At 44.3% G+C, this 20,988-nt stretch overlaps 1 protein-coding gene across 3 annotated transcripts in view; it reads right to left on the bottom strand.

The window, feature by feature from the left end:
* Nucleotides 1-20,988, bottom strand: part of STK35 (serine/threonine kinase 35) — a 48,880-nt gene that overhangs the window by 21,360 nt on the left and 6,532 nt on the right. For 2 of the 3 annotated variants that reach the window (XM_069243294.1, XM_069243295.1), the window contains exon 2: nt 12,295-13,046. In XM_069243294.1, the coding sequence (XP_069099395.1) occupies nt 12,325-13,046 (722 nt within the window). In that variant the 3' untranslated portion in view covers nt 12,295-12,324. Of the gene's footprint in view, nt 1-12,290; nt 13,047-20,988 lie in introns of all 3 variants that reach the window. The other variant, XM_069243293.1, reaches the window with a different exon arrangement.

The raw sequence follows: 20,988 nt of genomic DNA on the forward strand, positions 1-20,988 counted from the left end.
CGGGCCCGGGACGTGTCACGAGGGAGGCGCCCGGATTGGCCCTCTTCCGCCCTGGGCGCTGGAGCGCCGCACTGCCCCCTCATGCGGATGGAGGGAGAGGGGACCCCGAGGAGGATGGATCACTGAGGAACCTAGGCCTGAGGACGACCACGACGGAAAGGAAAAGAAGCAATATCACACGAGGACTAAATAGTGCCTGAAGGAGACCGCACGCTGAGACGGTGAGACCCCTCAAACAACATTATCTAGCGACACCACCAGCAGCAAACAAAGGGCATACTCTCCTCCCCCCTCACCCCCCCCCTCGTTTATGACCTAGCACGCAAAGAATAAGAATCTCCACAACATCCAGAGGGGAGGCAGAGGAAAAGGGGGAAGGAAGACAAAAGGGAGACAGAGAAAGGATCTCAAAGAGCAACAGAGGGACAAAGATTTCTCACATAAGGAACGATAAAGAAGCAAAGAAGGGGGGAGGAAAGCCGGAATAGGAAGAAGGAAGAAGAGTAGAACACCACGTGTCGCACTATGCAACCTGACCCTCCAACCAAACAATAAGAGACTGATCTAAAATAAAAGATAGACAAGATACCCCCCCCTATTGCATGCTGCATCACACTCAAATTCATTGATCTCTCTTCAGCTTTATATCAATGGACCTCTATCAGAAACTGAGCATATTCTAATCCTCTATAGATCACGCTCTAAAGCTTAGCAGACCACAGCAGATCCTATACTCCAAGGTCTGACCCATCCTTGGAAGTCGAGGAAACTTTCCGTGGACCTACAAGTGCTAGCTCTTAAAATATCTCCTAATTGATTTCCACCCCTTGAGAACAATGCCCAACGACAAGACCGCAAGTAAACATTCTCGTCAACTGCTATTCTCGGAAGCCATTGCTCAACCCAAAGCTATGACGGCACAAACGGCATCACAGGGGCATACATCTCCCCCAGTAGATCAACCCACACTAGACGCCACAGACCGTATACTGCAAGAGATTGCCTCAGTTGGACGACGCTTGGAGGCAATGGACTTAAAAATAACAGACTTAACTTTAGCATCCTCCTCAATCCGGGCTGATATAGCAGGCTTCAGAGAAACAGCAAATAACCTAGGTCAGCGCCTGTCGGCAGTAGAAGACCATATAGCGACAACCCCTGATCAGGAAGAAGAACTAAAGTCGCTCAGAGCTAAACTTACTGAACTGGAGGACCGAAGTCGTAGAGACACTGTACGCTTTTTCGGTATACCGGAACAAAAAGAAGGATCCGATATCAAAACCTCTTAGCTCACTGCTGACCAACCACTTCGGCATAGAGTTTACCACCTCCAGAATTTCAGAGGGTGCACAGAATTGGTCCTTCACACAAAGCGTCTGCAAATAAACTGCGCCCTATCATCGCATGCTTCCTGCGCCATGAACAAGCCCGCCAGGTCATCTCAACAGCTAAAGCACGACAACCGATATCACTGGATGGGCACGAAATCAGAGTGGCAGCAGACTTCGAGGTTAACGAATGACAGAAGAAGAGCATTTCTTGCCCTACGTCCGCAACTAAGATCTCTAGACATCGAGTATGGTCTTTTTGAACCAGCACGTATGTGGATCACACACCACGGCACATCCAGAGACTTCACTGACCCCGAGGACCTCAGCGCTTATCTACATAGTGTGACCCAGCAATCTATGGACACCGCCCCCGGCCATCCGGACTCCCCAGCGGCGCATACAGAAACTGTTATTAGTCTGTCAACTCCATGGCCCGAGACTCAACGTCCCCCTTCGCAAAAAAGAGGCAGAGGATATGATCGGTCACCAAAGACACAGGAATCCCGGGAGCACATCTTGCAAGCAGTGATTGATCACACTCAAGACACGGGCAGAGACAAATCTCGCACCCCCCTGAAACCACCATCAGAAGATCAGCATGCTGAATACTAAACCCACAGTAGGACAGCTGCCCTGGAGATCCGGACCCGCTTCTAGAACATCTACTCTTCACCTTGGGACAGATAAGTGACATACCCATTCACCACATCTGCTGCTCACCCAATAGGGGAGTGGGGACCTACTAAAAACACATTTATCAAATACTGATTGCCACAATGTAACACATAGGTATTCTTTTAGAACAGCACAGTTAACTCTCAGGCGTATAACAATCGCACTGAAGAGAGTAATCAGACTAACACAACTCGGGGTCATGGCGGCTCCAAGACTACCACAAGGGGCATGCTCCCGGACGAACACTCAAAATGCAACACCGCAGGCCATCATAAGATACTAAGAATTCTCATATTCTAAGATGTCTTAACAGATAAGCACAGAACGTGTAGCGGGAGGTCCTGTGGCACATGGCCCCGGGCCTGTCCCTCTCCCCCTCCCTCCTCGTTCTTGGACCATAACATCTACTCCGGGCCCGTGCCCAGCCCACCCCGGCACTTCATGCACCCACACGACTGTGACCGCCCCCCCCCCCCCCCCCGGGAGGTCACATGATACCAGGAACGAAGCATCTATTCCCTTATCATGCCCCATTGATATAATACCCTACCGGTGCACGGGCCTTACAGGTTAGACCCGCAGATTAGAAGGTTTTAGACAGTAGTGAGTGTTTTCATCCTCTGACCAATTTCCATTTGCTATTCCTTTTCCTATTTATTCTTCATCACTTTTATCAATTATTCTTAATCGTTGTCCGTCTCTCTCTGCACATTCCACGCTATTCCTCTCCATCCCCCTCCCTCCCTCCCTTTTTTTTCTTTTCCCTTCTCTTCTATATTTTTCGTATTGTGACCAAGGGGAACTCTCCCAACCTCCCAAGGCCTAACTGAACAAGAAATCCATATTCCTTGCCTCTCAGCCCAGTCCTTACTTACTTCCTGGTCCCACCACACGGACCATAACATATTCAATACACCATAAACCATGACACACCCGGCTCCCTCGGGATCGACAACCCCACTCACGGCACTGTCCTGGAATGTACACGGCATGACCCATTATATTAAACGACAGAAGATACTGTCCTATCTCCGCTCCAAACATACCGACATTGCTCTACTACAGGAAACACACCTCTCCTCGACGGAATCAGAGAAATTACGTAGAGATTGGGTGGGAAAAGTAATATACAGCGGAACACCACCCATGTTGGCAGGTACACAAGGAACGGGAAGAAAATGTGGAGTGGCAATACTCCTGTGTCGCTCCCTGCAATTCCGACTAATTAAAACATGGCATGACCCAGAGGGACGCTACGTACTGGCTAAGCTAGTGGTGGGATCCTCCACAATATGCATAGGCTCCATATACGCCCCCACCGGCTCGAAGCGCACCTTTTTCCTCTCCCTCAGTCTTCTGACACAGATAGGTGCCTCACAATATATTCTTGGGGGGGGACTGGAACATAGTCCAAGATGCCATTCTAGACCGATCAATTGGTCTTGACGCAGGTAACAATGCAGATAGAGCCGTTTTCAAAGACATCCTCTCAGATCATGGCCTAATAGATTGTTGGCGTCTCTCCCACCCTTCCAATAGGGAATATACTTTTGTCTCTTCGGTCCACAGGACCCAGTCACGGCTAGACTATTTCTTACTTAATCATAGAATACTACAAGCGGTTAAGTCAATAGAAATACTGGTAGCCGCACTATCAGACCATTCTCCGGTAGTAATAAGCCTGGAACTCGGAATGATTACACCCGGCCGTAAACCCTGGCGCCTCCCTAACACTAGATACCGATCCCCGACTGGGAAGGAACAACTTAAGACCCATATGGCCACATACTTGAAGGACAATAAAGGCTCAGTGACCTCACCACAACTTATTTGGGCTGCGGCGAAAGCAACTATCAGAGGGCAATTAATGAGAGATGCAGCTATCTCCAATGCCCATAGACGGGCCCGACAACACACGCTAGAAGACACAACACAGGCCATGAGGAAATACACACAACAACCCACCCCCCACAATCGCCGCTCCCTAGAACAGGCTAAAATGGAGCTTAACACCCTCTACACCTCACAGGCAGAATATGCCCTACAACGGATGAAGGGACGCCACTATGAGCACGGAGAGAAAGCGGGCCGCTTACTGGCTGCCCAACTACGCCAATGGGAAACAGCACTTTCTATACCGGCACTACGCACCCAGGATAACTTACTCATTACACACCCAAAGGCGATTGCAGAAGAATTTGGCCGGTACTACCAAACTTTATATTCCTCAAACATCGGAAGACACTGCCCGCTTAGACGCATTCCTGCAGAGCACGCACATCCCCCATCTTTCAGATGAAGGCAGGGCTCTTCTAGAAGGGGATATTAGTAAGGAAGAGATACAACAAGCAATAGCTAATCTATCATATCACAAAGCTCCGGGGGGAGGATGGGTTTACATCTGAATTCTATAAATGGACGGGAACCAACACTGTAGATGTCTTATACGAGGCATTTCAAGGGGCCGAAAGGGAAGGCTCCATACATCCTATGTCTAATAAAGCCACTATCACAGTCTTGCCGAAACCCGGAAAAGACCCACTTCTTAGCGGAAGCTATCGCCCTATCTCCTTATTGAATGGAGATATTAAAATATTAGCGAGAATACTGGCCACTCGCCTTAAAAAAGTTATCCCCTCGTTAATCCATCACTCCCAAGTAGGCTTTGTACCGGGCCGCTCCTCCAGGAATCACCTCTGCACACTTTTCCATGCCATTTGGGCCGCCCGCGATACACAAGAAGAAGCTCTAGCCCTCTCGTTGGATGCCGAGAAAGCGTTCGACCGAATAGAATGGTGGTACCTCTTCGAAATCTTGAAACGATTCGGGTTAGGAGAAGGCTTCATTAACAAGGTGCGCCTCCTATATGGCTCCCCGACAGCACAGGTAAACTGTGGGGGGTTCCTGTCGGACACTTGAGATCCGGAGAGGGACACGTCAAGGATGCCCACTATCACCCCTCCTATTTCTACTCGCGGTGGAGCCTCTGGCGGCAGCCATCCGTAGTTCCAACCTCTATCAGGAATCCCGCTACCAGGCGGAAAATCTGACATATTTATACGCAGACGATATCTTACTTACCCTCACTGACCTGCCCACTTCCATCACTGCCCTGAGGGAGATTCTAACGGAATTTGAATGCATATCAGGATATCGAATCAATTGGGACAAGTGCGAAGCTCTACCACTTTCCCCAGTCACAGTGAGTGCCTCCATACAAGGCTTACCGATTAAATGGAAACACTCCCGACTAAGATATCTAGGAATTGACGTAAATACAGGGTTGGTCAATGTGGTGTCAGACAATATAGACCCACTGATCAATACCATGAAACGGGACTTTGAGAAATGGGGCCAACTGAACCTCTCCATGTGGGGCAGAGTACAGGCGGTGCGGATGGTAACCTTGCCGAGGTTCCTATATGTCCTAGGCATGCTCCCCTTACAGATCCCCTTACCTGTATTAAGAGAGATAGACCGCTGTATCCGCTCCTTTGCTTAGGGATCCATGCGCCCACGACTACCCAAAACCACCTTGATAGCCCGTCGGGAATGCAGTGGACTAAGCCTTCCCTCGAGCGAACATTATTCGTACGCGTTACATCTTTCACAAATGGCCCTCCTACTCCCGACTGTAATAACCCCGCTGCTATGGGTGGACGTAGAACGAGCCCTTACAGGGGCCCTCTACGGCCTCCAGCTATTATACGATACGAGCCAAAAATGCCCCCGACCCACCAATCCTATGATAGGAGCCATGAAGAAAACCTGGCAGCGGGTACATCGGCTCCTTAAGATAGACCCCCACTTCCATGACAGGGCTCCGTTATGGGGCAACAAAGGGTTCCAAATCGGAGGGAAACTATTACCTGGAAGGATTGGGGTCAACGAGGCATCAGATGAGTGGACCAACTTATATCGGGGGAAACCTGGAAAACTTTTAGGGACCTACAGGTGGAATTCAACCTCCCGGAATACCACTCATGGCGTTACCTCCAACTCAGACATTGTCTTAAAGAGAGACTAGGTGCCCTTCCCCGACAGCTCCCGCGCTCTCCTATACTACACTATCTAGAGACATGGGGGAAGATTAAAGGTGCGATATCAGGACTCCAGGCATTGCTGAATCGCCACCTCTTCTCACTCCCACTCCTGACTTCCCTCAAAAACAAATGGCAGACGCACCTACAAACTGAATATGACCTGGAGGATTGGACTGACCTGATCGAAGCCAGGGACCGCGGAGAACGCGAGGCTCGTCTGAAATTCTGCCTCTTTAAGACACTACATGATTGGTATTGGACCCCACAAAAATTACATATGGCAAGACTTCTCCCCCATGCAAACTGCTGGAGGTGCCCACACACACTGCGACTTACTCCATATCCTACACGATTGCGCAGACGTACAACCTTTTTGGAGAACAGTGGGAAACACCCTCCGAGAATCCCTACCCCTCCCACCACTCCTCACCCCATCTCTTCTATTGCTACACGACATGGGAGTTATTCATATCCCAATCCTTATACATATTACTGTTACGGGGGGGGGGGGGGGGTTGGACACACTTTTGGCTCATATCTCAGTTTAGTAGTGATGAAAACTGCAAACAAACAACTGGAGACTCCCAAAACCACAGCGATACAGGCCAGCAGAAGGGCTTCACCCTTGCCTACAAGGGACAAAAAAGCATTGGCATAACATTTAGCGCTAACAACCAGTGGTGGTTCTCGACTCATGAACGCCGAATGCACGTGGAAGATCCTGCTTCCTCTAGTGCCAGCCACACAAGCCCATGCCCTGGGGTGACAGAGGTTCGTTCATTACAGTCGTATACTGCAGGCATGCTAGGTAGCATTAAACAATAAGCATCAATTTGCAGCCTTCGAGCCGTTACCATGCAACTTAGCAGCCACACCCTGACCAAACTGTACTCGTCAGAACAAGCTCAGGGCAATGGCCGTCTTAAGGAACTGGAAGACATCTGCTCTGTCAAACCCGGGTTTGCAGGAGAATAGCCCTTTCAAGCTATGTTTTCGCTTCTTAAATCTGAGGACCAGTTCAAGGATATAAACACCAGGCCTATAGAATTGTATGCAGCGAAGTACGGCTGGGTAGAGGCTACACTAGCCACAGGCAGCTGGCGACTGCTAGGGGAACAGCAACAAAAACAAGCATTTTCAATCCAACGGGTCTCGCATTTGTTTGAGTTAGAGCTATTAGCATTGAGAAAAAAAAAAAAAAAAAAAAAAAAAAAAAAAAAAAAACTACAACCATGGATCAATGAGGCGGGTCAAGATCAAGACCCTTACCTCTTCTACAAACCAGGGTTTAAGTACTGACCTGCAGGCCTTTTACCAGCCTGAACTTTGTCCACACGTGAAGGACCAACCTAAAGGAGGGTTTGAGTAACCATATGTGTTTACTTACCCGAACAAAAGTCAGGACAAAGATGTCAACATGCAGATAATACTCTAGTAGAAACAAAAGGTCACTGCACATCCGGTCAGAATGAAAGGAGCTGAATACTTGGAGTGCATGGTCAGTCTGGAAAAAGCAATGCCAGTAAAAGGGGCAAAGTGGGATTAATTGTGGAGGAGATGGGGGTAAATGCTCAATCGCACCATGCGTAGGAATGTGCCAGAGGTCCAAAATAATTCGCAAAAGGAAACAGCTGTTATGCCCCATCTACCCTCCCCCCTCGGTTTGCAAGGACGCCATGAGCATCCACAGATCGGTACAGACAGTTCCCTGTCCAGAGGGCATCAGGCAGTTATATAACTTATCACATTATTAAAGCCTGAGTGGTCACAGATGGCAGCAGCAAGAAGCACTAGAGCCACAAAGGGAAAAAAACAATTCCACCCAAATGAGTCAGACACCTCAATTCCAAGTCCACTCTGCAGCATACATCTGTGACAAAGCCACCAGTACACCTATCAAACAAGAGTATTCACGCCAACACTTACAGCGGAAGCACCGGACGTCATTTCAGGAGGCCGGTGCACAAACAATTGCTACTAGTAAGAACGGTGGCTTTCCCTGCACGGCACCACTGTCTTACACAGAATGTCCAAACGTTCCTCCTAAAAAAAGACATCTTTTATCATTTATCTGACGGAATTTGCAGGGAACATCAAAAGCCCAAGCACCAAGTAGTCACTTCTGCAGGGCAATGTGGCTTTACTGGATGCCACCACTCTTCCTACTACAAACGAAGTTAAAACAATAAAAATATAACACAATGATCAGTCTATTTCAATGGGGATGGCCACACTATTTGGGACTGGTATAGTTTACCGCTTGGTAACTCATGCAATAAGCGATATTTCTGAGAACAGAGAAAAACACATGATGGGCTGGGTCCCTTCCTGATGGAGGTCAATGCTTGGGGATGTGTATGTAATGTATATGCATCATTTTACCACTTTTAGCCAAATCCTAATTAATTTCAGAAGGCAGGATCGGACGCTTCCCTTCTCAAGTACAATTAAGGGATTTCAGACTGACACCACTGAAAACACCTACCTATACTTAGTTAAAAAAATGTACACGTACCATATAAACTACGCCACAAAGAATGACCGAAACTCACCCACTTTTCCCCATTACCTGTATACCTGCATGTTCTGCGTTAGTACCCCATACTAAGTAAACAAGACTGGACTCCTCTTCCCAAACCACCAACCATTTTGCATGCGATACACATGCTCCAGAAATGTTTATGTACATATAAAATGTGACTACACCCCCGCCCCCACCACCCCCAAACCAGAAGCTGAGTGCTGTATATAGCAACAAGGATGCTCGACCAAAACGAGCAAACCAAAACAATGAGGTGCGTTTACAATATGAGCAAGACAATAACAAAACTTAGTGGGTGAGGGATAATACAAAAGTATAAAGGGACGAGGCTTTACACATTTGCAGGGACTGAGAAACAAGGTAGTTGCTCCACAGTGTCTGCCCCTGGACAGAATGCCATTCGAAGGTTGTATTCTTGGAGGGTGTTTTGATTTTCAGTGAGTACAGTATTACCTCCCAAGTATTGCGTACCACAAACAGGTTTAGTTTAGAAGCAATGTAGTCTAGCTTACTTTTAACAGATTGCCCTATTAATTAGGCAGACTTTGAAGTAACATTCTTGCGTGGAGCAGGGCTGGATACAGTTCTTTCAAGGTAGGAGACTTTTGCTCAAAACATGGCTCTTTAGAAGTCGAACACCTGCATGATTAACAGATTTGATATGTATCAGAGGACTCTGGGACCAGTTGCACATTTCTTTATTGGACAGGGATTTCCATGTAACAGAGGTAGAGTTTGATTTTGCAAAGTAATGGAAGCTGTAACATACTTCTTAATATAACCCTTGATGAACAAACCAGAGGCATGACAGGTGTGGAAAGGGGGGGGGGGGGGACATGCCCAAATTCATATTGCGTAGCACTTCTAGAATGAGGGTATCGAGAGCTGTGTTGTCAAGAAATAATTACATTTTGCTGACTAGTTTCAGCTTTACTAGAAACACTCCAGTTTCAGTAACATCTAGGAAGGATCAGCATAAAAAACTGCTAGCGGAGGAATAAAGGTACAGTTTGTGCTGTTGACATATTGATGGAGAGCAATGACATGGTGGCCGAGTAACAATCCAAGAGGATCAGTTTAAAGGAGGACCTCTGTGGAATTATACATCCAATTGAACACCCCAGAAGACAGGAGTGCACGAAGGGATTGGAAGATTGTATTGGCACAAATGGTTTGACTGTAGTATAAAATTTACTAACTTAAGACTAGTGCCATGCGTGAATAGAAAGTGTAGGCATTGTGGTTGAAGAAATCAACTTCAGTATCAAGAAACGTGGTTCAAGATTAGTGATCCATAAAATGCCATCTACTACCTGGGTTTATAGAAGTCTGTACTGAAGGTGAGGAATCCATACTGGCAGGGTTGTAGTAGGTCATTTAATTAAAAAAAAAAAAAAAATTGTAATCTTGAAGCTGGACAGTAACTTGAAACTTCTCTAAGATAAGGTTTTTGTTTTTTGTGGCGTGGCAGATTTGCTCAGTTTTCCATGATTGGAGATACAAATAACTGCTGAGGGGGAAAACATGCATGTTCAGCATAATGGGATAAGAAAACCAGGACCTGAGGATAAAAGATGACTTGAGGCCATCACAAAAGGCTGCTTTTTTGAAGTGATGACTGGTAGTCAAGATTCAGTGGTTATAGGCCTGAAGGCGTCCTAAAACAGTCCTAAAACAAGGAACCTGTGAAGGTTCTGCAGTGTGCCGGGTCAGGCTGTCAGTGTTGACGAACTCAATATTTTCCAATGGAATATCCAAGCTCAGTTTACTTATATCAGAAATAAATAGTTTTGTGGAAGCGGGTTTGACAGCTTTGATTAATACTTTACTTTTATTGCTGGCCTTGAGAAAAGATGCAGTCATTAGTAGTGTTTGCAGTAAAAATATTTTGTCTGCTGATAAGTGCTGCTGTGAGGACTACTTGGACAACTGAGGAATTAAATTAATGGCATTTTAGAATGTGCATATTCATGTTGTCCGTCTTCTAGTCTTGGTGCACAAATCACCACCAGGTGTAGTTATGAGCTTCCCAGTGCAAAGGGGTTCGAGGGTATCAAGGACAGGGGAGAAATGTTTGGTGTTGAGAGAAGTGAAGGGATCAGAGATAAGAAGTTTGCCAAGAGGGTTAATGAGATTTTTAGGTGGTCATTAGAGACGTTTTTAGTTGTCGATTACCTAGCACTGCGAGCTTAGCAAAATAATAAGTGATCAGATCAGACTAGAGGTCGAGTTTATTGGCAAGTTAAGTGAGGCAATGCTAACAAGGTCCCAGTAGGTGTACTGAAGTTTGTTAGAGTGGGAAAAGAGATGTAATTTAATGCTTTGAAGGTTAAAGACCAAGGAATATTAAGGTGATGTAAGACAATGAGCAGAAGAAACGAAGTCAGAAATTAAATATTTATTTGATCCGGATTACACAAAATATGGCAGGGAAGGTTGGTGTGGGCAAAATGTGGCAGAAAAGTGATCAAAAGAGAAGAAGAGATGCTACATTCAAATCTGCTCAAACCTTGCATAAAGTTAACTTGCGGCTGTAAGATCAGACAATACAAACAGTTGCTGGTATCCACCCACAGCACTGAGCAGTCAAGGATGGAAGCGGGGAAAAGGCAGTGCTCAAAAATTCCAGAAATGTGGAATTATGTACCCCCAAATCCTGCCAGAAAGAAGTCAGCTCATAGCTTCAACACCAGAACAGAAGTCATGGGTACTTTAGCAGGCACAGAAAAACTGGTAAGTTTAGAAAGCCTAAAAGAAGGAATCTGTGTGGTGCCTGCAAGTGTACGTTTATACAGCAGAACTATCAAAGGGACACTGTAGTTAGCAAGTGATCTGAACAGAGGTTGTCAGACATAAGAGTGGATATTCTTTGCAAATATGGGAGCCAAGTCGTAGAGGAGTGACATCATTTGAAGTTGAAGATTGCAGTTACAATCTAAGGGGGCAATAGGACCCAAACCAATCTCTCCAAGAGCCTGTGAGTAGCTTATAAAGGGCTTCCATATTACCAGTTATCAACTATTTCCACTACTAGCTCACTACCACTATGCTCAATAACATTTTAGGAAGAAAGGTTCAAAAGCACGTGGCTGACTGGCCCTCTTGAAAGTACTGTACAGATCAAGTTCAGTGATCCACTAGTACGCAGTGAAACACAGGCTGCAAACTTTATTTGCCCATTAACACCTAGGGGATTGATGATACGACGGTTTAGACTTTGATCATTTAGGCTCACTGGTATTTGACTGCAGACCATCTAGTATCTGAGCCGAGAAGAAGTTGGAGGTTTAACTTTTCAGTGCCGAAATGTGGTCTTTTCTCAAAGAAAATCAAAAAGGAAAGCAGTTCAACTCATGCTCACAACTTCAGCAGTTATCAGAGTCAACTTAAGAGTCATGAACACTACAAACAAAAACCTAAGGCACACTGTAACAGCACTTCTGTAGTTCCAGTTGATATTACTAGCCCCAAAAAAACTTTCATAGTAACATCTGGTCCGTTGTTCCGACTTGTGCTGACTGGCCAAGGGGATCAAAGGTTATTGGTGTTTTTTTTCTTTCTTTTTTGGATTTGTACCTCACGCATAACCATGTTTCTTTCAGTGAGCAATATACACAGTAGAATCACTTGTGTAAATTTCTGGCTCGGGTAGTAATTATACATTGGGGTGGCACCACCGCTTACCACTACATCACTCACCTACATTGTAAACTGCAAGCATTTTCCATTGAACTCAAGCAGCACACGTGACCTGGTCCATCCTAGTTTCCAGTTCAAAAGCATCAGGTCTGTCTTGCGGGTTAGCAGCCAACATGTCCTTTAGGAGTTGCTTGATGCCCTCAGACATCAAAGTCCTGCGCTTCTGAGGGATGTGCAGCTCCATCTTTGGATTTTCTAGTAACGCCTCCCCAACTGGAACAATCTCAGACCCCTGTTTAATATACGTTCCCAACAGCTCCTTTTTGGTCTCTGCATCAATGAAAGTAATGCGCTCTATCATGGCCCAGATGATTATTCCTAGAGCGAAGATGTCAGCCTTGGCAGTGTAGTGTCCCTCCCAGACCTCTGGTGCCATGTAAAAGTCTGAGCCACAGGCCGACGATAGCCAGTACTTGTTCACATTCACCGATTTATTCTCAGGGTCTGTGTTGCTGCCATCTTTGCCCCGTGCAGTCAAACCAGCACAGACTTTGCTCAGGCCGAAGTCTGCCACTTTGAGGACAGGGAGGCCAGACTTCTCAGTGATAAGGATGTTGTCTGGTTTCAGATCCCGGTGCACAATGTGGTTTTTGTGCAAGAAAGCAATGGCACTGGTAAGCTGGAGCATGAAGCGCTTTGTAGTTGCAGGGTCTGGCCTCCGAGACAGGATGTACTGGTTTAAGTCACCACCCTCACAATACTCCATTACAAACCATAGGTAACATGCCTCCTCTGAATAGCCCAGGATCCTCTCGCCTGAAATAGAAGAGGGCAAAGTCAAAAAGGCAACCAGCATGATGGAAATTTGTGCTTATTACAAGAGAGACATTAAGATATGGAACAGAACATTAGCCAATTCAAGAGACATTAAGTAGGGTGGTATAAGTATGGTCATAAATTACTCAGTTTACTAGCATCACATGTACAGAGGGAGCAAATATGTTGAGAGTTTAAGATTAAGTGCCTGGAGGGTTTTGCTAATGTGTTTGTCCCCAAGCAACCCTCTCTCCAACCTTGCTTAAGAATACTAAAAAAATGTGCAGGTGCTCACAGGTCATGCGAAGTATGCTAGCTTATGCACACTGGCCTGCACTGCCTACACAGTGGGAGATCTAACCACATACATCGTTTCAAAGGCCAGGAAGAGCAAACACTTCCTTCTCAAAAGGTCACAATGTGGCAAATCCAGGATTGGTCAGGCCCTAGAAGACTATACTTCACGCTATTTCAACTAGCATACCATTTCACGGTTTATAACGCATACTGTTTTCCATAGTGATGGCAGAACTCTTGTGCATGAACTACAATAAAATAACCAGAGAAATATGAAAGCATACCAAAATCCGCATCATGATCTCTTGGAACCAGGATTAGGCCCAAGAGAAATACCAAGTATTCAGACCTGTCCAGGAATCTTTACAGGGCTTCACAGCTCTTTGAAGATCTCGACATAGACAAATTTTGATTCAGTGTCCTCAAGGAACAGTGCAAGCTTCCCTGTAGGAAAATGGTTCGGGAGGCAGAGTAGAAAACAAATCAGAACCCTTAGGGAGAACCCAAAATAAACCGGAAATTAAGAGCCAACTCTTCTACATAAGTGCTTATGAATTAAGCCATCTATAAGGAGAGTAACAAGTCAATGTTCCACAGTACGACCTTTGGCAGATGGCCACCACAAACTGATATTAAGGAATTCTCACGAGACCTCGTGAGTGGGGAGCTGTGAAACTGGGATGTGATTAAATGCGCAATTTAGAATGCCCTTTCTACAAATGTAACATGTGCCCGTCACTTGATACCTGCAGCGTTCTTCAGACTCCCTCAAGAAATGTGCATGCCGCCACCTGCTCGTTACGAAGCTTGTCAGCTAACAAACAGGTTTTGAGCAGCCTTCAAAAATGTGTCCATTTAAACCTTGAAGATATCATTCCTCCAGAACCTTCTCAGGCACTAGCATTTAAGAAGAGAACAGGAAATAGTAAGGATTAACATTTTTGCCCTGCGTGAAAATATTAAAGTCATCCTGAACGAGCAGAAGCAGTATGGAAGCCACAGAGCACTACACCTGGTCTCATTTTTTAATACACACGGCTAGATGTACAACACCGAAGCTGCACTTCACTACCATCAGAAACAGGCAACGGAGCCTCTGTACTGTTCTGGATGCTGCACGCACCCAAATCCCTCCAGACTTTCATGTCTGCAGCACATACTCTTGCATTAGTAAATGGAAAACTGCACACAGCTTGTCCGTCACCCAAAAAAGCTACGGTGTCTGTACCAAACACTTTTTTTTTTTTTATATTCTCCCAAATAGCTCCACAGATTATTTTTTTTGGTGAAGATTAAGCTTTACTTTTTCAGCCAACCAAAGCTTAGCATTATCGTAGAGTATGTCTTACGAACTAGAAGTAAGATATGTGGTGACAGAATAAAAACTTTCAGGTAGTTCATCCAATAAAGGTCTAAGCGAACCCTCCGTGAAATGTATATTTCAGGATGCATGATCTGGACAATTGAAGTAAATCAACCTGCAGATTAGCCAACTGTAGGCTTGATTCTTTGACAGGGACAAGATATCAACATCTCAGACGATGGAGCAGCTCACTGACTGCTGCTAGGCTATGAAGTCCAGTGCATGCATTATTCACAGTCTCAGACTTAAGGCCACGGTCTGTAAAATCACAATGGCAACTGAAACCTGCTACATTGGTTGTCAGTCTCACACGGTATCTATCTTCACAGGCCTATGCAGTAAGTGGTATTCCCCCACCACTAGAGACGCCATAATCATACTGGCAGATAAGGCCATGAGGCTGCCAAAACAACCTGTTACTCTGGTGTGGCTCTTGCTCAAACCCATTAAGTCATATAACCTACACGGCGCACACTACAAACATCACACCAAACTAGGGGATCATTTCTCTGGAGACACTTTACTACAGGATCACATTGTAATACAGAAACATTTTATTTTAATTATTCTTAATGCACCGCCAATCAGACAATATTATGGGAGGTTGTTATTGTGCCAGCTGCATCTGCTGAAATTTTGACAGAGACAAAAAACAAAGACTTCTACTGGATATGATAGAGGAAAACAATGTAAATTACATAAACAGCAATACAACATTTTGTGTTTAGTTGCTCACATGTGGGTGTGGACCATAATATGTAGGATCAACTAAGCAACCCCTTAAGGAGAAGTGGAAAACATCTCAATGTAATCACGAATTGGGAAGAGAATACTCCGTTTACACACAACCTGAAGCAAAACAGGTTAGATGAAGGTAGTCATTTTTTGGGGGTACCAGCCATATTACAATGAATCCTAGAAGGAGAGATTGTGAGCAGATTGAGAATTAGAGATATGGAGGATTAATCCTGCGTACGGTTGGAAAGGGTCTCACACAGAGGTGTGAGCTAGACTACTATAATTGTAAGGATTAATAAGGATAGTGATATGACAGTTTGGCTCGGAGGTTTGAAAACTAGAGATATACAAATGCAGTATAAAAACATAGGCCTGTTCCTAATTGGTAATCAGGTGGTACAGAAGAACGCGTGTAGAGGAGACTGATAAAGGGTCAGGGTTTGATGCCTGTCAAACTTTTAGGATCTATACAATATTTAAGATAAGAACAAAAGTAAAGAAAGGTGGTCATAAATCACTTTTTTACTGATGCAACTACGTCATTAGCAATGTTTTCTTTCAAGATTAGTTCAAACAGTTACATGTGGGAAATCAAAACTATTTTATCACTGTAATACAACTATTAAGAAATATCTGACTGGGGAGTTTCTCCCCACAACAATAAATAGTGTGAGGTTATGTTGTGGAGGCCAATCAAATGTAGGTCTGGAGATTAAAAAGGAGTACAAGTTTGATTCCAGCAGATACTAGTTGCAATGTACTTGGGTTAAAGATTCCAGGACTATGGGCCATTGGACGTTTAAGTCTGCATCTTGAATATTGTTTATGCAGTACTTGACAACATGGTTACAATTCATATTTGTACTTAATCACCATTAGGAAACAGTGGATGTTAGCCTAACAAATATGTAGAGTTTTCGCAACAATGGCAGGTTGTGTGGAGATAGGACGTGGGGGCCCTCAAGTACATGATAGAAGACTGGTTCTTTTCCAGTTTGTGCTAGTTGCATAAGTATATATACGATAGCGGGTCCGATAAATGAAATGGTCTCCTTTTAAAATGTTTAATTATGTGGTATTTTATTTTATAAAGCTCAATCCGAACAACAATGTTTAAACAAGTTTCTTAAAAAGCAAATTTTGAAGGTCAATTTAAAACAGAGGAGCTTATCTCTGTGCCACGATGTCTCTGTATGAGAATAAGAATCTCTGTCAAGGCCGAAAATTACCATCAACGTAGAAGAAATGGACCATTAAGTATTGTTGGTATTTGAAGTTCTTTAGATATTGGCGTGCGGTGGGACCGTGAATATTTCAAACACCACCATACAAGGGTGCAGTATACAAGGAGAAAGCTTCAGGCAGTGAAGGTTTGATGCCCTACTACAAGAATCATCTGTGATGACAAGAGAGCAGGAAAAGTTAGTATTGAAAGTTTAATTTAAATGTTTGGTGTAAGCTCAGTGGGATTCACTGTAAAATCTTCTCATGCTTGTTTAAAACATTTACTTACATGAATGTGACAGATTGAAAAGTAGCTATCAGCTATGAAGGGGATATGTCTGCTGAAGTGTGTGAACATAGGTATATAAATTGATATGAAACATCCCAAATTTTATTGAATGTTAGCCACTTTGGTGGGACATAGTTGGTAAGATTAACTGAATTAGTTTCTAAAGCGTTCACGTACAGCAGTTCAACCTGGGAACTAGGCTTCTTAGGTTGAAGAGGGACAAGATGTTATTTTAGGCAGGTTTTTGGCATAAGGATTGTAGTTAAGGTACATAGCCGATCCCTACTAGGGACTTAAGGGGACTGTGACTGATAGAATACATTGTGATATTTTTTCCGAGTAGGACCTTTATTTTGGATGTTAGTTTGGTAATGGTAATATTTACAGCCCAGGCACAATGTCAACAATCCCTGTGCCAGTGCCTTAGGAACTGAGAAGCCTGAATAGATAGTTACACACTGCTGGTTTACAAAAATAGCCATATTTGATCAAGCCCTTATGGTTCAAATGGCAATATAGCTAACTAATCCAGTTTTACCAGACAGAATTATACTTTGCCTCTCAATTTGAGTATTGTAGCCAAATGCTATTTTATAAGAAAAACATTGATTCTTATGTGAAGTGTGTATCAATAGTGTTCGGTGGTAATGGAAGTGAATTAGTAAATTGAAACAATGTATGTTACTTTGGTAACCATACATTTTAGTTTTGAGGTGGTCTGCAGATACCTACTTAACATAGGTCATGGAAAAGTTTCTGTATGTGACAGAAATATGCTGCAATGTTGACTGTGGAAATGTACTAAACAACGAAGGGGGGAGGGGATTCAGGTTAAAATGAGATACTTGGTTTATTAGGTTGTAAGGGAGCCTGTAGACATGCTTATTAGCAGCAAACTGTTTTTCATTTGGGTAACAGGGAGAACGGAACCAATGAGTGTTTGTGATAATGCACATTTATTATGCTTCCTGATCACTGTTTAACCACTGAAATGGATATCTTAATTTGTCGTAGCCATGTTCCCATACCTTTTCAATCAGGGGATTTGCATTATGGAGGTATGGACTAAGGGTATTGGGTATCACTTTTAAACATTATCTTGAAATAGTTAGCTATTTCAACTATTAATCAACTATTAATCAACTATTAATCAACTATTAATCAACTATTAATCAACTATTAATCAACTATTAATCAACTATTAATCAACTATTAACTCAGAGAGTCCGACTCTCCCCCTTTCGCTTCAAAGCCACCAACCTCATCTGCGGCGTCCCCCAAGGATCCTCCCTCAGTCCTACTTTGTTCAACGTCTACATGGCCCCCCTCGCAAAACTGGCCCGCCAGCATCACCTCAGCATCATCTACGCTGACGACACCCAGCTCGTCCTCTCCCTGACCAAAGACCCACTCACCGCCAAAACAAACCTCCACGAAGGACTAAAATCCATCGCCGAATGGATGAACAGTCGCCTGAAACTCAACTCCGACAAGACGGAAATCCTCATCCTCGGGCGCTCTCCTTCGGCCTGGAACGACTCATGGTGGCCCGCCGACCTCGGATCCCCACCCACCCCTGCCAGCCACGCAAGAAACCTCGGCTTCATCCTGGACTCTGCACTCACCATGTCCAAACAGGTCAGCACCGCCTCCTCCTCCTGTTTCAACACCCTTCGCATGCTCCGCAGAATCTTCAAGTGGATTCCAACAGAGACCAGAAAGATGGTGACCCAAGCCCTCGTCAGCAGCAGACTTGACTACGGCAACGCACTCTACACAGGCATCCCAACCAAAGACATCAAACGACTCCAGCGTATCCAAAATGCCTCCGCCCGACTGATCCTCGACATACCCCGCCGATGTCACATCTCCCCTCACCTGAGGGAACTCCACTGGCTCCCGGTGGAGAAGAGGATCACCTTTAAACTCCTCACCTACGCTCACAAGGCACTTCACAACGCCGGACCCTCCTACCTCAACTCCAGACTCAATTTCTACGCTCCCACACGTCAACTTCGATCCGCCAACCTCGCCGTCGTCCCCCGAATCCAGCGCAAGACCTGCGGCGGCAGATCCTTCTCCTTCCTCGCCGCCAAGTCCTGGAACTCTCTCCCCACATCTCTACGCCAGACCCAGGACCTCCTCGCCTTCAGGAGACTCCTCAAAACCTGGCTCTTCGACCGCTAACTGCAGCACACCTCCACCCCCCCCCCCCTTCCCCACAGCGCCTCGAAACCCTGACGGGTACAAAGCGCGCTTTATAAATATCGTGATTGATTGATTGCTTATAAGGCACTTTGGGCCTTCCCTCTATCCATTAGGGGCCTATCAATTGTACATTTAAGGGTATGAGAATGTTTTGAGCAGGAGTCTTTAATTGTATGGCTTTACGTTTGTTATATTTTTTCAGGTTCCTATCTCGGACCAGTCGTGTGTGATTTTGCAAACCTTTTACTTATCAAGAGTGAAACCTTTTCCTATAAACATTTAAAATCAGATATTGCCACCAATGTGTGCTATATAAAATACATCAGTGGTTCCCAACCTTTTGACTTCTGTGAACCCCACATTATCATTAATGGAACCCAGGGACCCCCACTGAATTATCATTGGAATCCGGGGACCCCCACTGAGTCATTACTTGAAGCATGGGACCTAATTTGTCAATATTTGTTAATAATTTTTAATTTGTTAAGCAGTCGTGGACCCCCTGAGAAGGCTTTGCAGACCCCCCACCAGAGGTCCCCGGACCACAGGTTGGAAACCACTGTAATACATGGATGATTCTTCAGGTAGCAATTCGATTTAGTTTAATTTCTCTGCATACTGGTAGCGTGATCAGGATATATATATATATATATATATTTTTTTTTTAAATTTTGATTGGTTAGTTCATTGCACGATCAGAATCGTTTTTGAATCCACGCATTCTATTGCGTTATATGCTGTTTTATGGGAAACCATTAGCCTACCATGTCCAAACCTTCTTGATGTGTGCAAACTTACAAGACAAGGTACGGAAGACATTTTTAATTGTACTAGCCTCTTTGTAATACATAGTAACGCACACTAAACAAACCTAGCTTTCCATCTGGGTAACACTGGTTGATCCTCTTCTGCACGTGTTAAGTATTGGCCTTATTTAGAGAAGATGAAGTAATACAGTAATGTAATTACATTCACAAACTTTGCACAGTGAATTTAAGCTAACAAACGGCGTAGTGATCACTGATTAACTGAATACAGGTCACTGAAAAAAAGGAGACTTGTGTATATAACTGATTTGGTGCATGCATGTAATACCGTGTGTAGCTTGTAATGTCTTCATGTGTACTGTGTGTTCATGTTTTTTAAAATATGTATGTGTGTATATATTATGTGTTTTGTATCCCTGAAGAAGTCCTTTTGGACGCAACGCGTTAGATACAGTGCAATCAAAGAAGAAAAAGGAATGTTTGAGATAGAAAAATCATGAATAAAGAATCTGTTTTATCAAGGAGATTCGGGGAGCCTGTGCATCTCATAGCTTAAATTGAAATGAATATGGATTTCTAATCAAGATTGATCTATTTTTGACAACCTTAGGGGATGAGATTCAAATATCTATTTGGAGCACCAAGAAAAAAAAAAGAATAAAAGAAGACCAAGAGGACTGTACAGACAGGGACGCAAAAAAATGGGAGTACATGGATTAGAAGTTTGATGGATTAATCCTGGGGTCAGTGGAATGAAATTGTCAGGTTTTGGAAAATGGATTTCTCCTAAAAGTTTTTTCCAGACTGTTAAAAATAATGAATAAAATGTTGGCATAAAATGTAATATCACGTAACAAAGAGAATTGCTCTCCTAGTTTGGTGAAAGGTCTCAATTCTGCTACCTGTGGCAAAGAGCTTCATTAGCACCTCGTCTTGCTTATTGTACGTAGTAGCACAGGTTTCAGTGCCTTCCACATTTTCCTTGTGAAAACTCAGAAATTGCCTCGTCTTAGCATATCTAGTTTAATTTATTTTTTATATCACACCTTTCCTTGA

Source organism: Pleurodeles waltl, chromosome 7 (assembly GCF_031143425.1).
Source record: "Pleurodeles waltl isolate 20211129_DDA chromosome 7, aPleWal1.hap1.20221129, whole genome shotgun sequence".
In the NCBI taxonomy this organism is placed as follows: Eukaryota; Metazoa; Chordata; class Amphibia; order Caudata; family Salamandridae; genus Pleurodeles; species Pleurodeles waltl.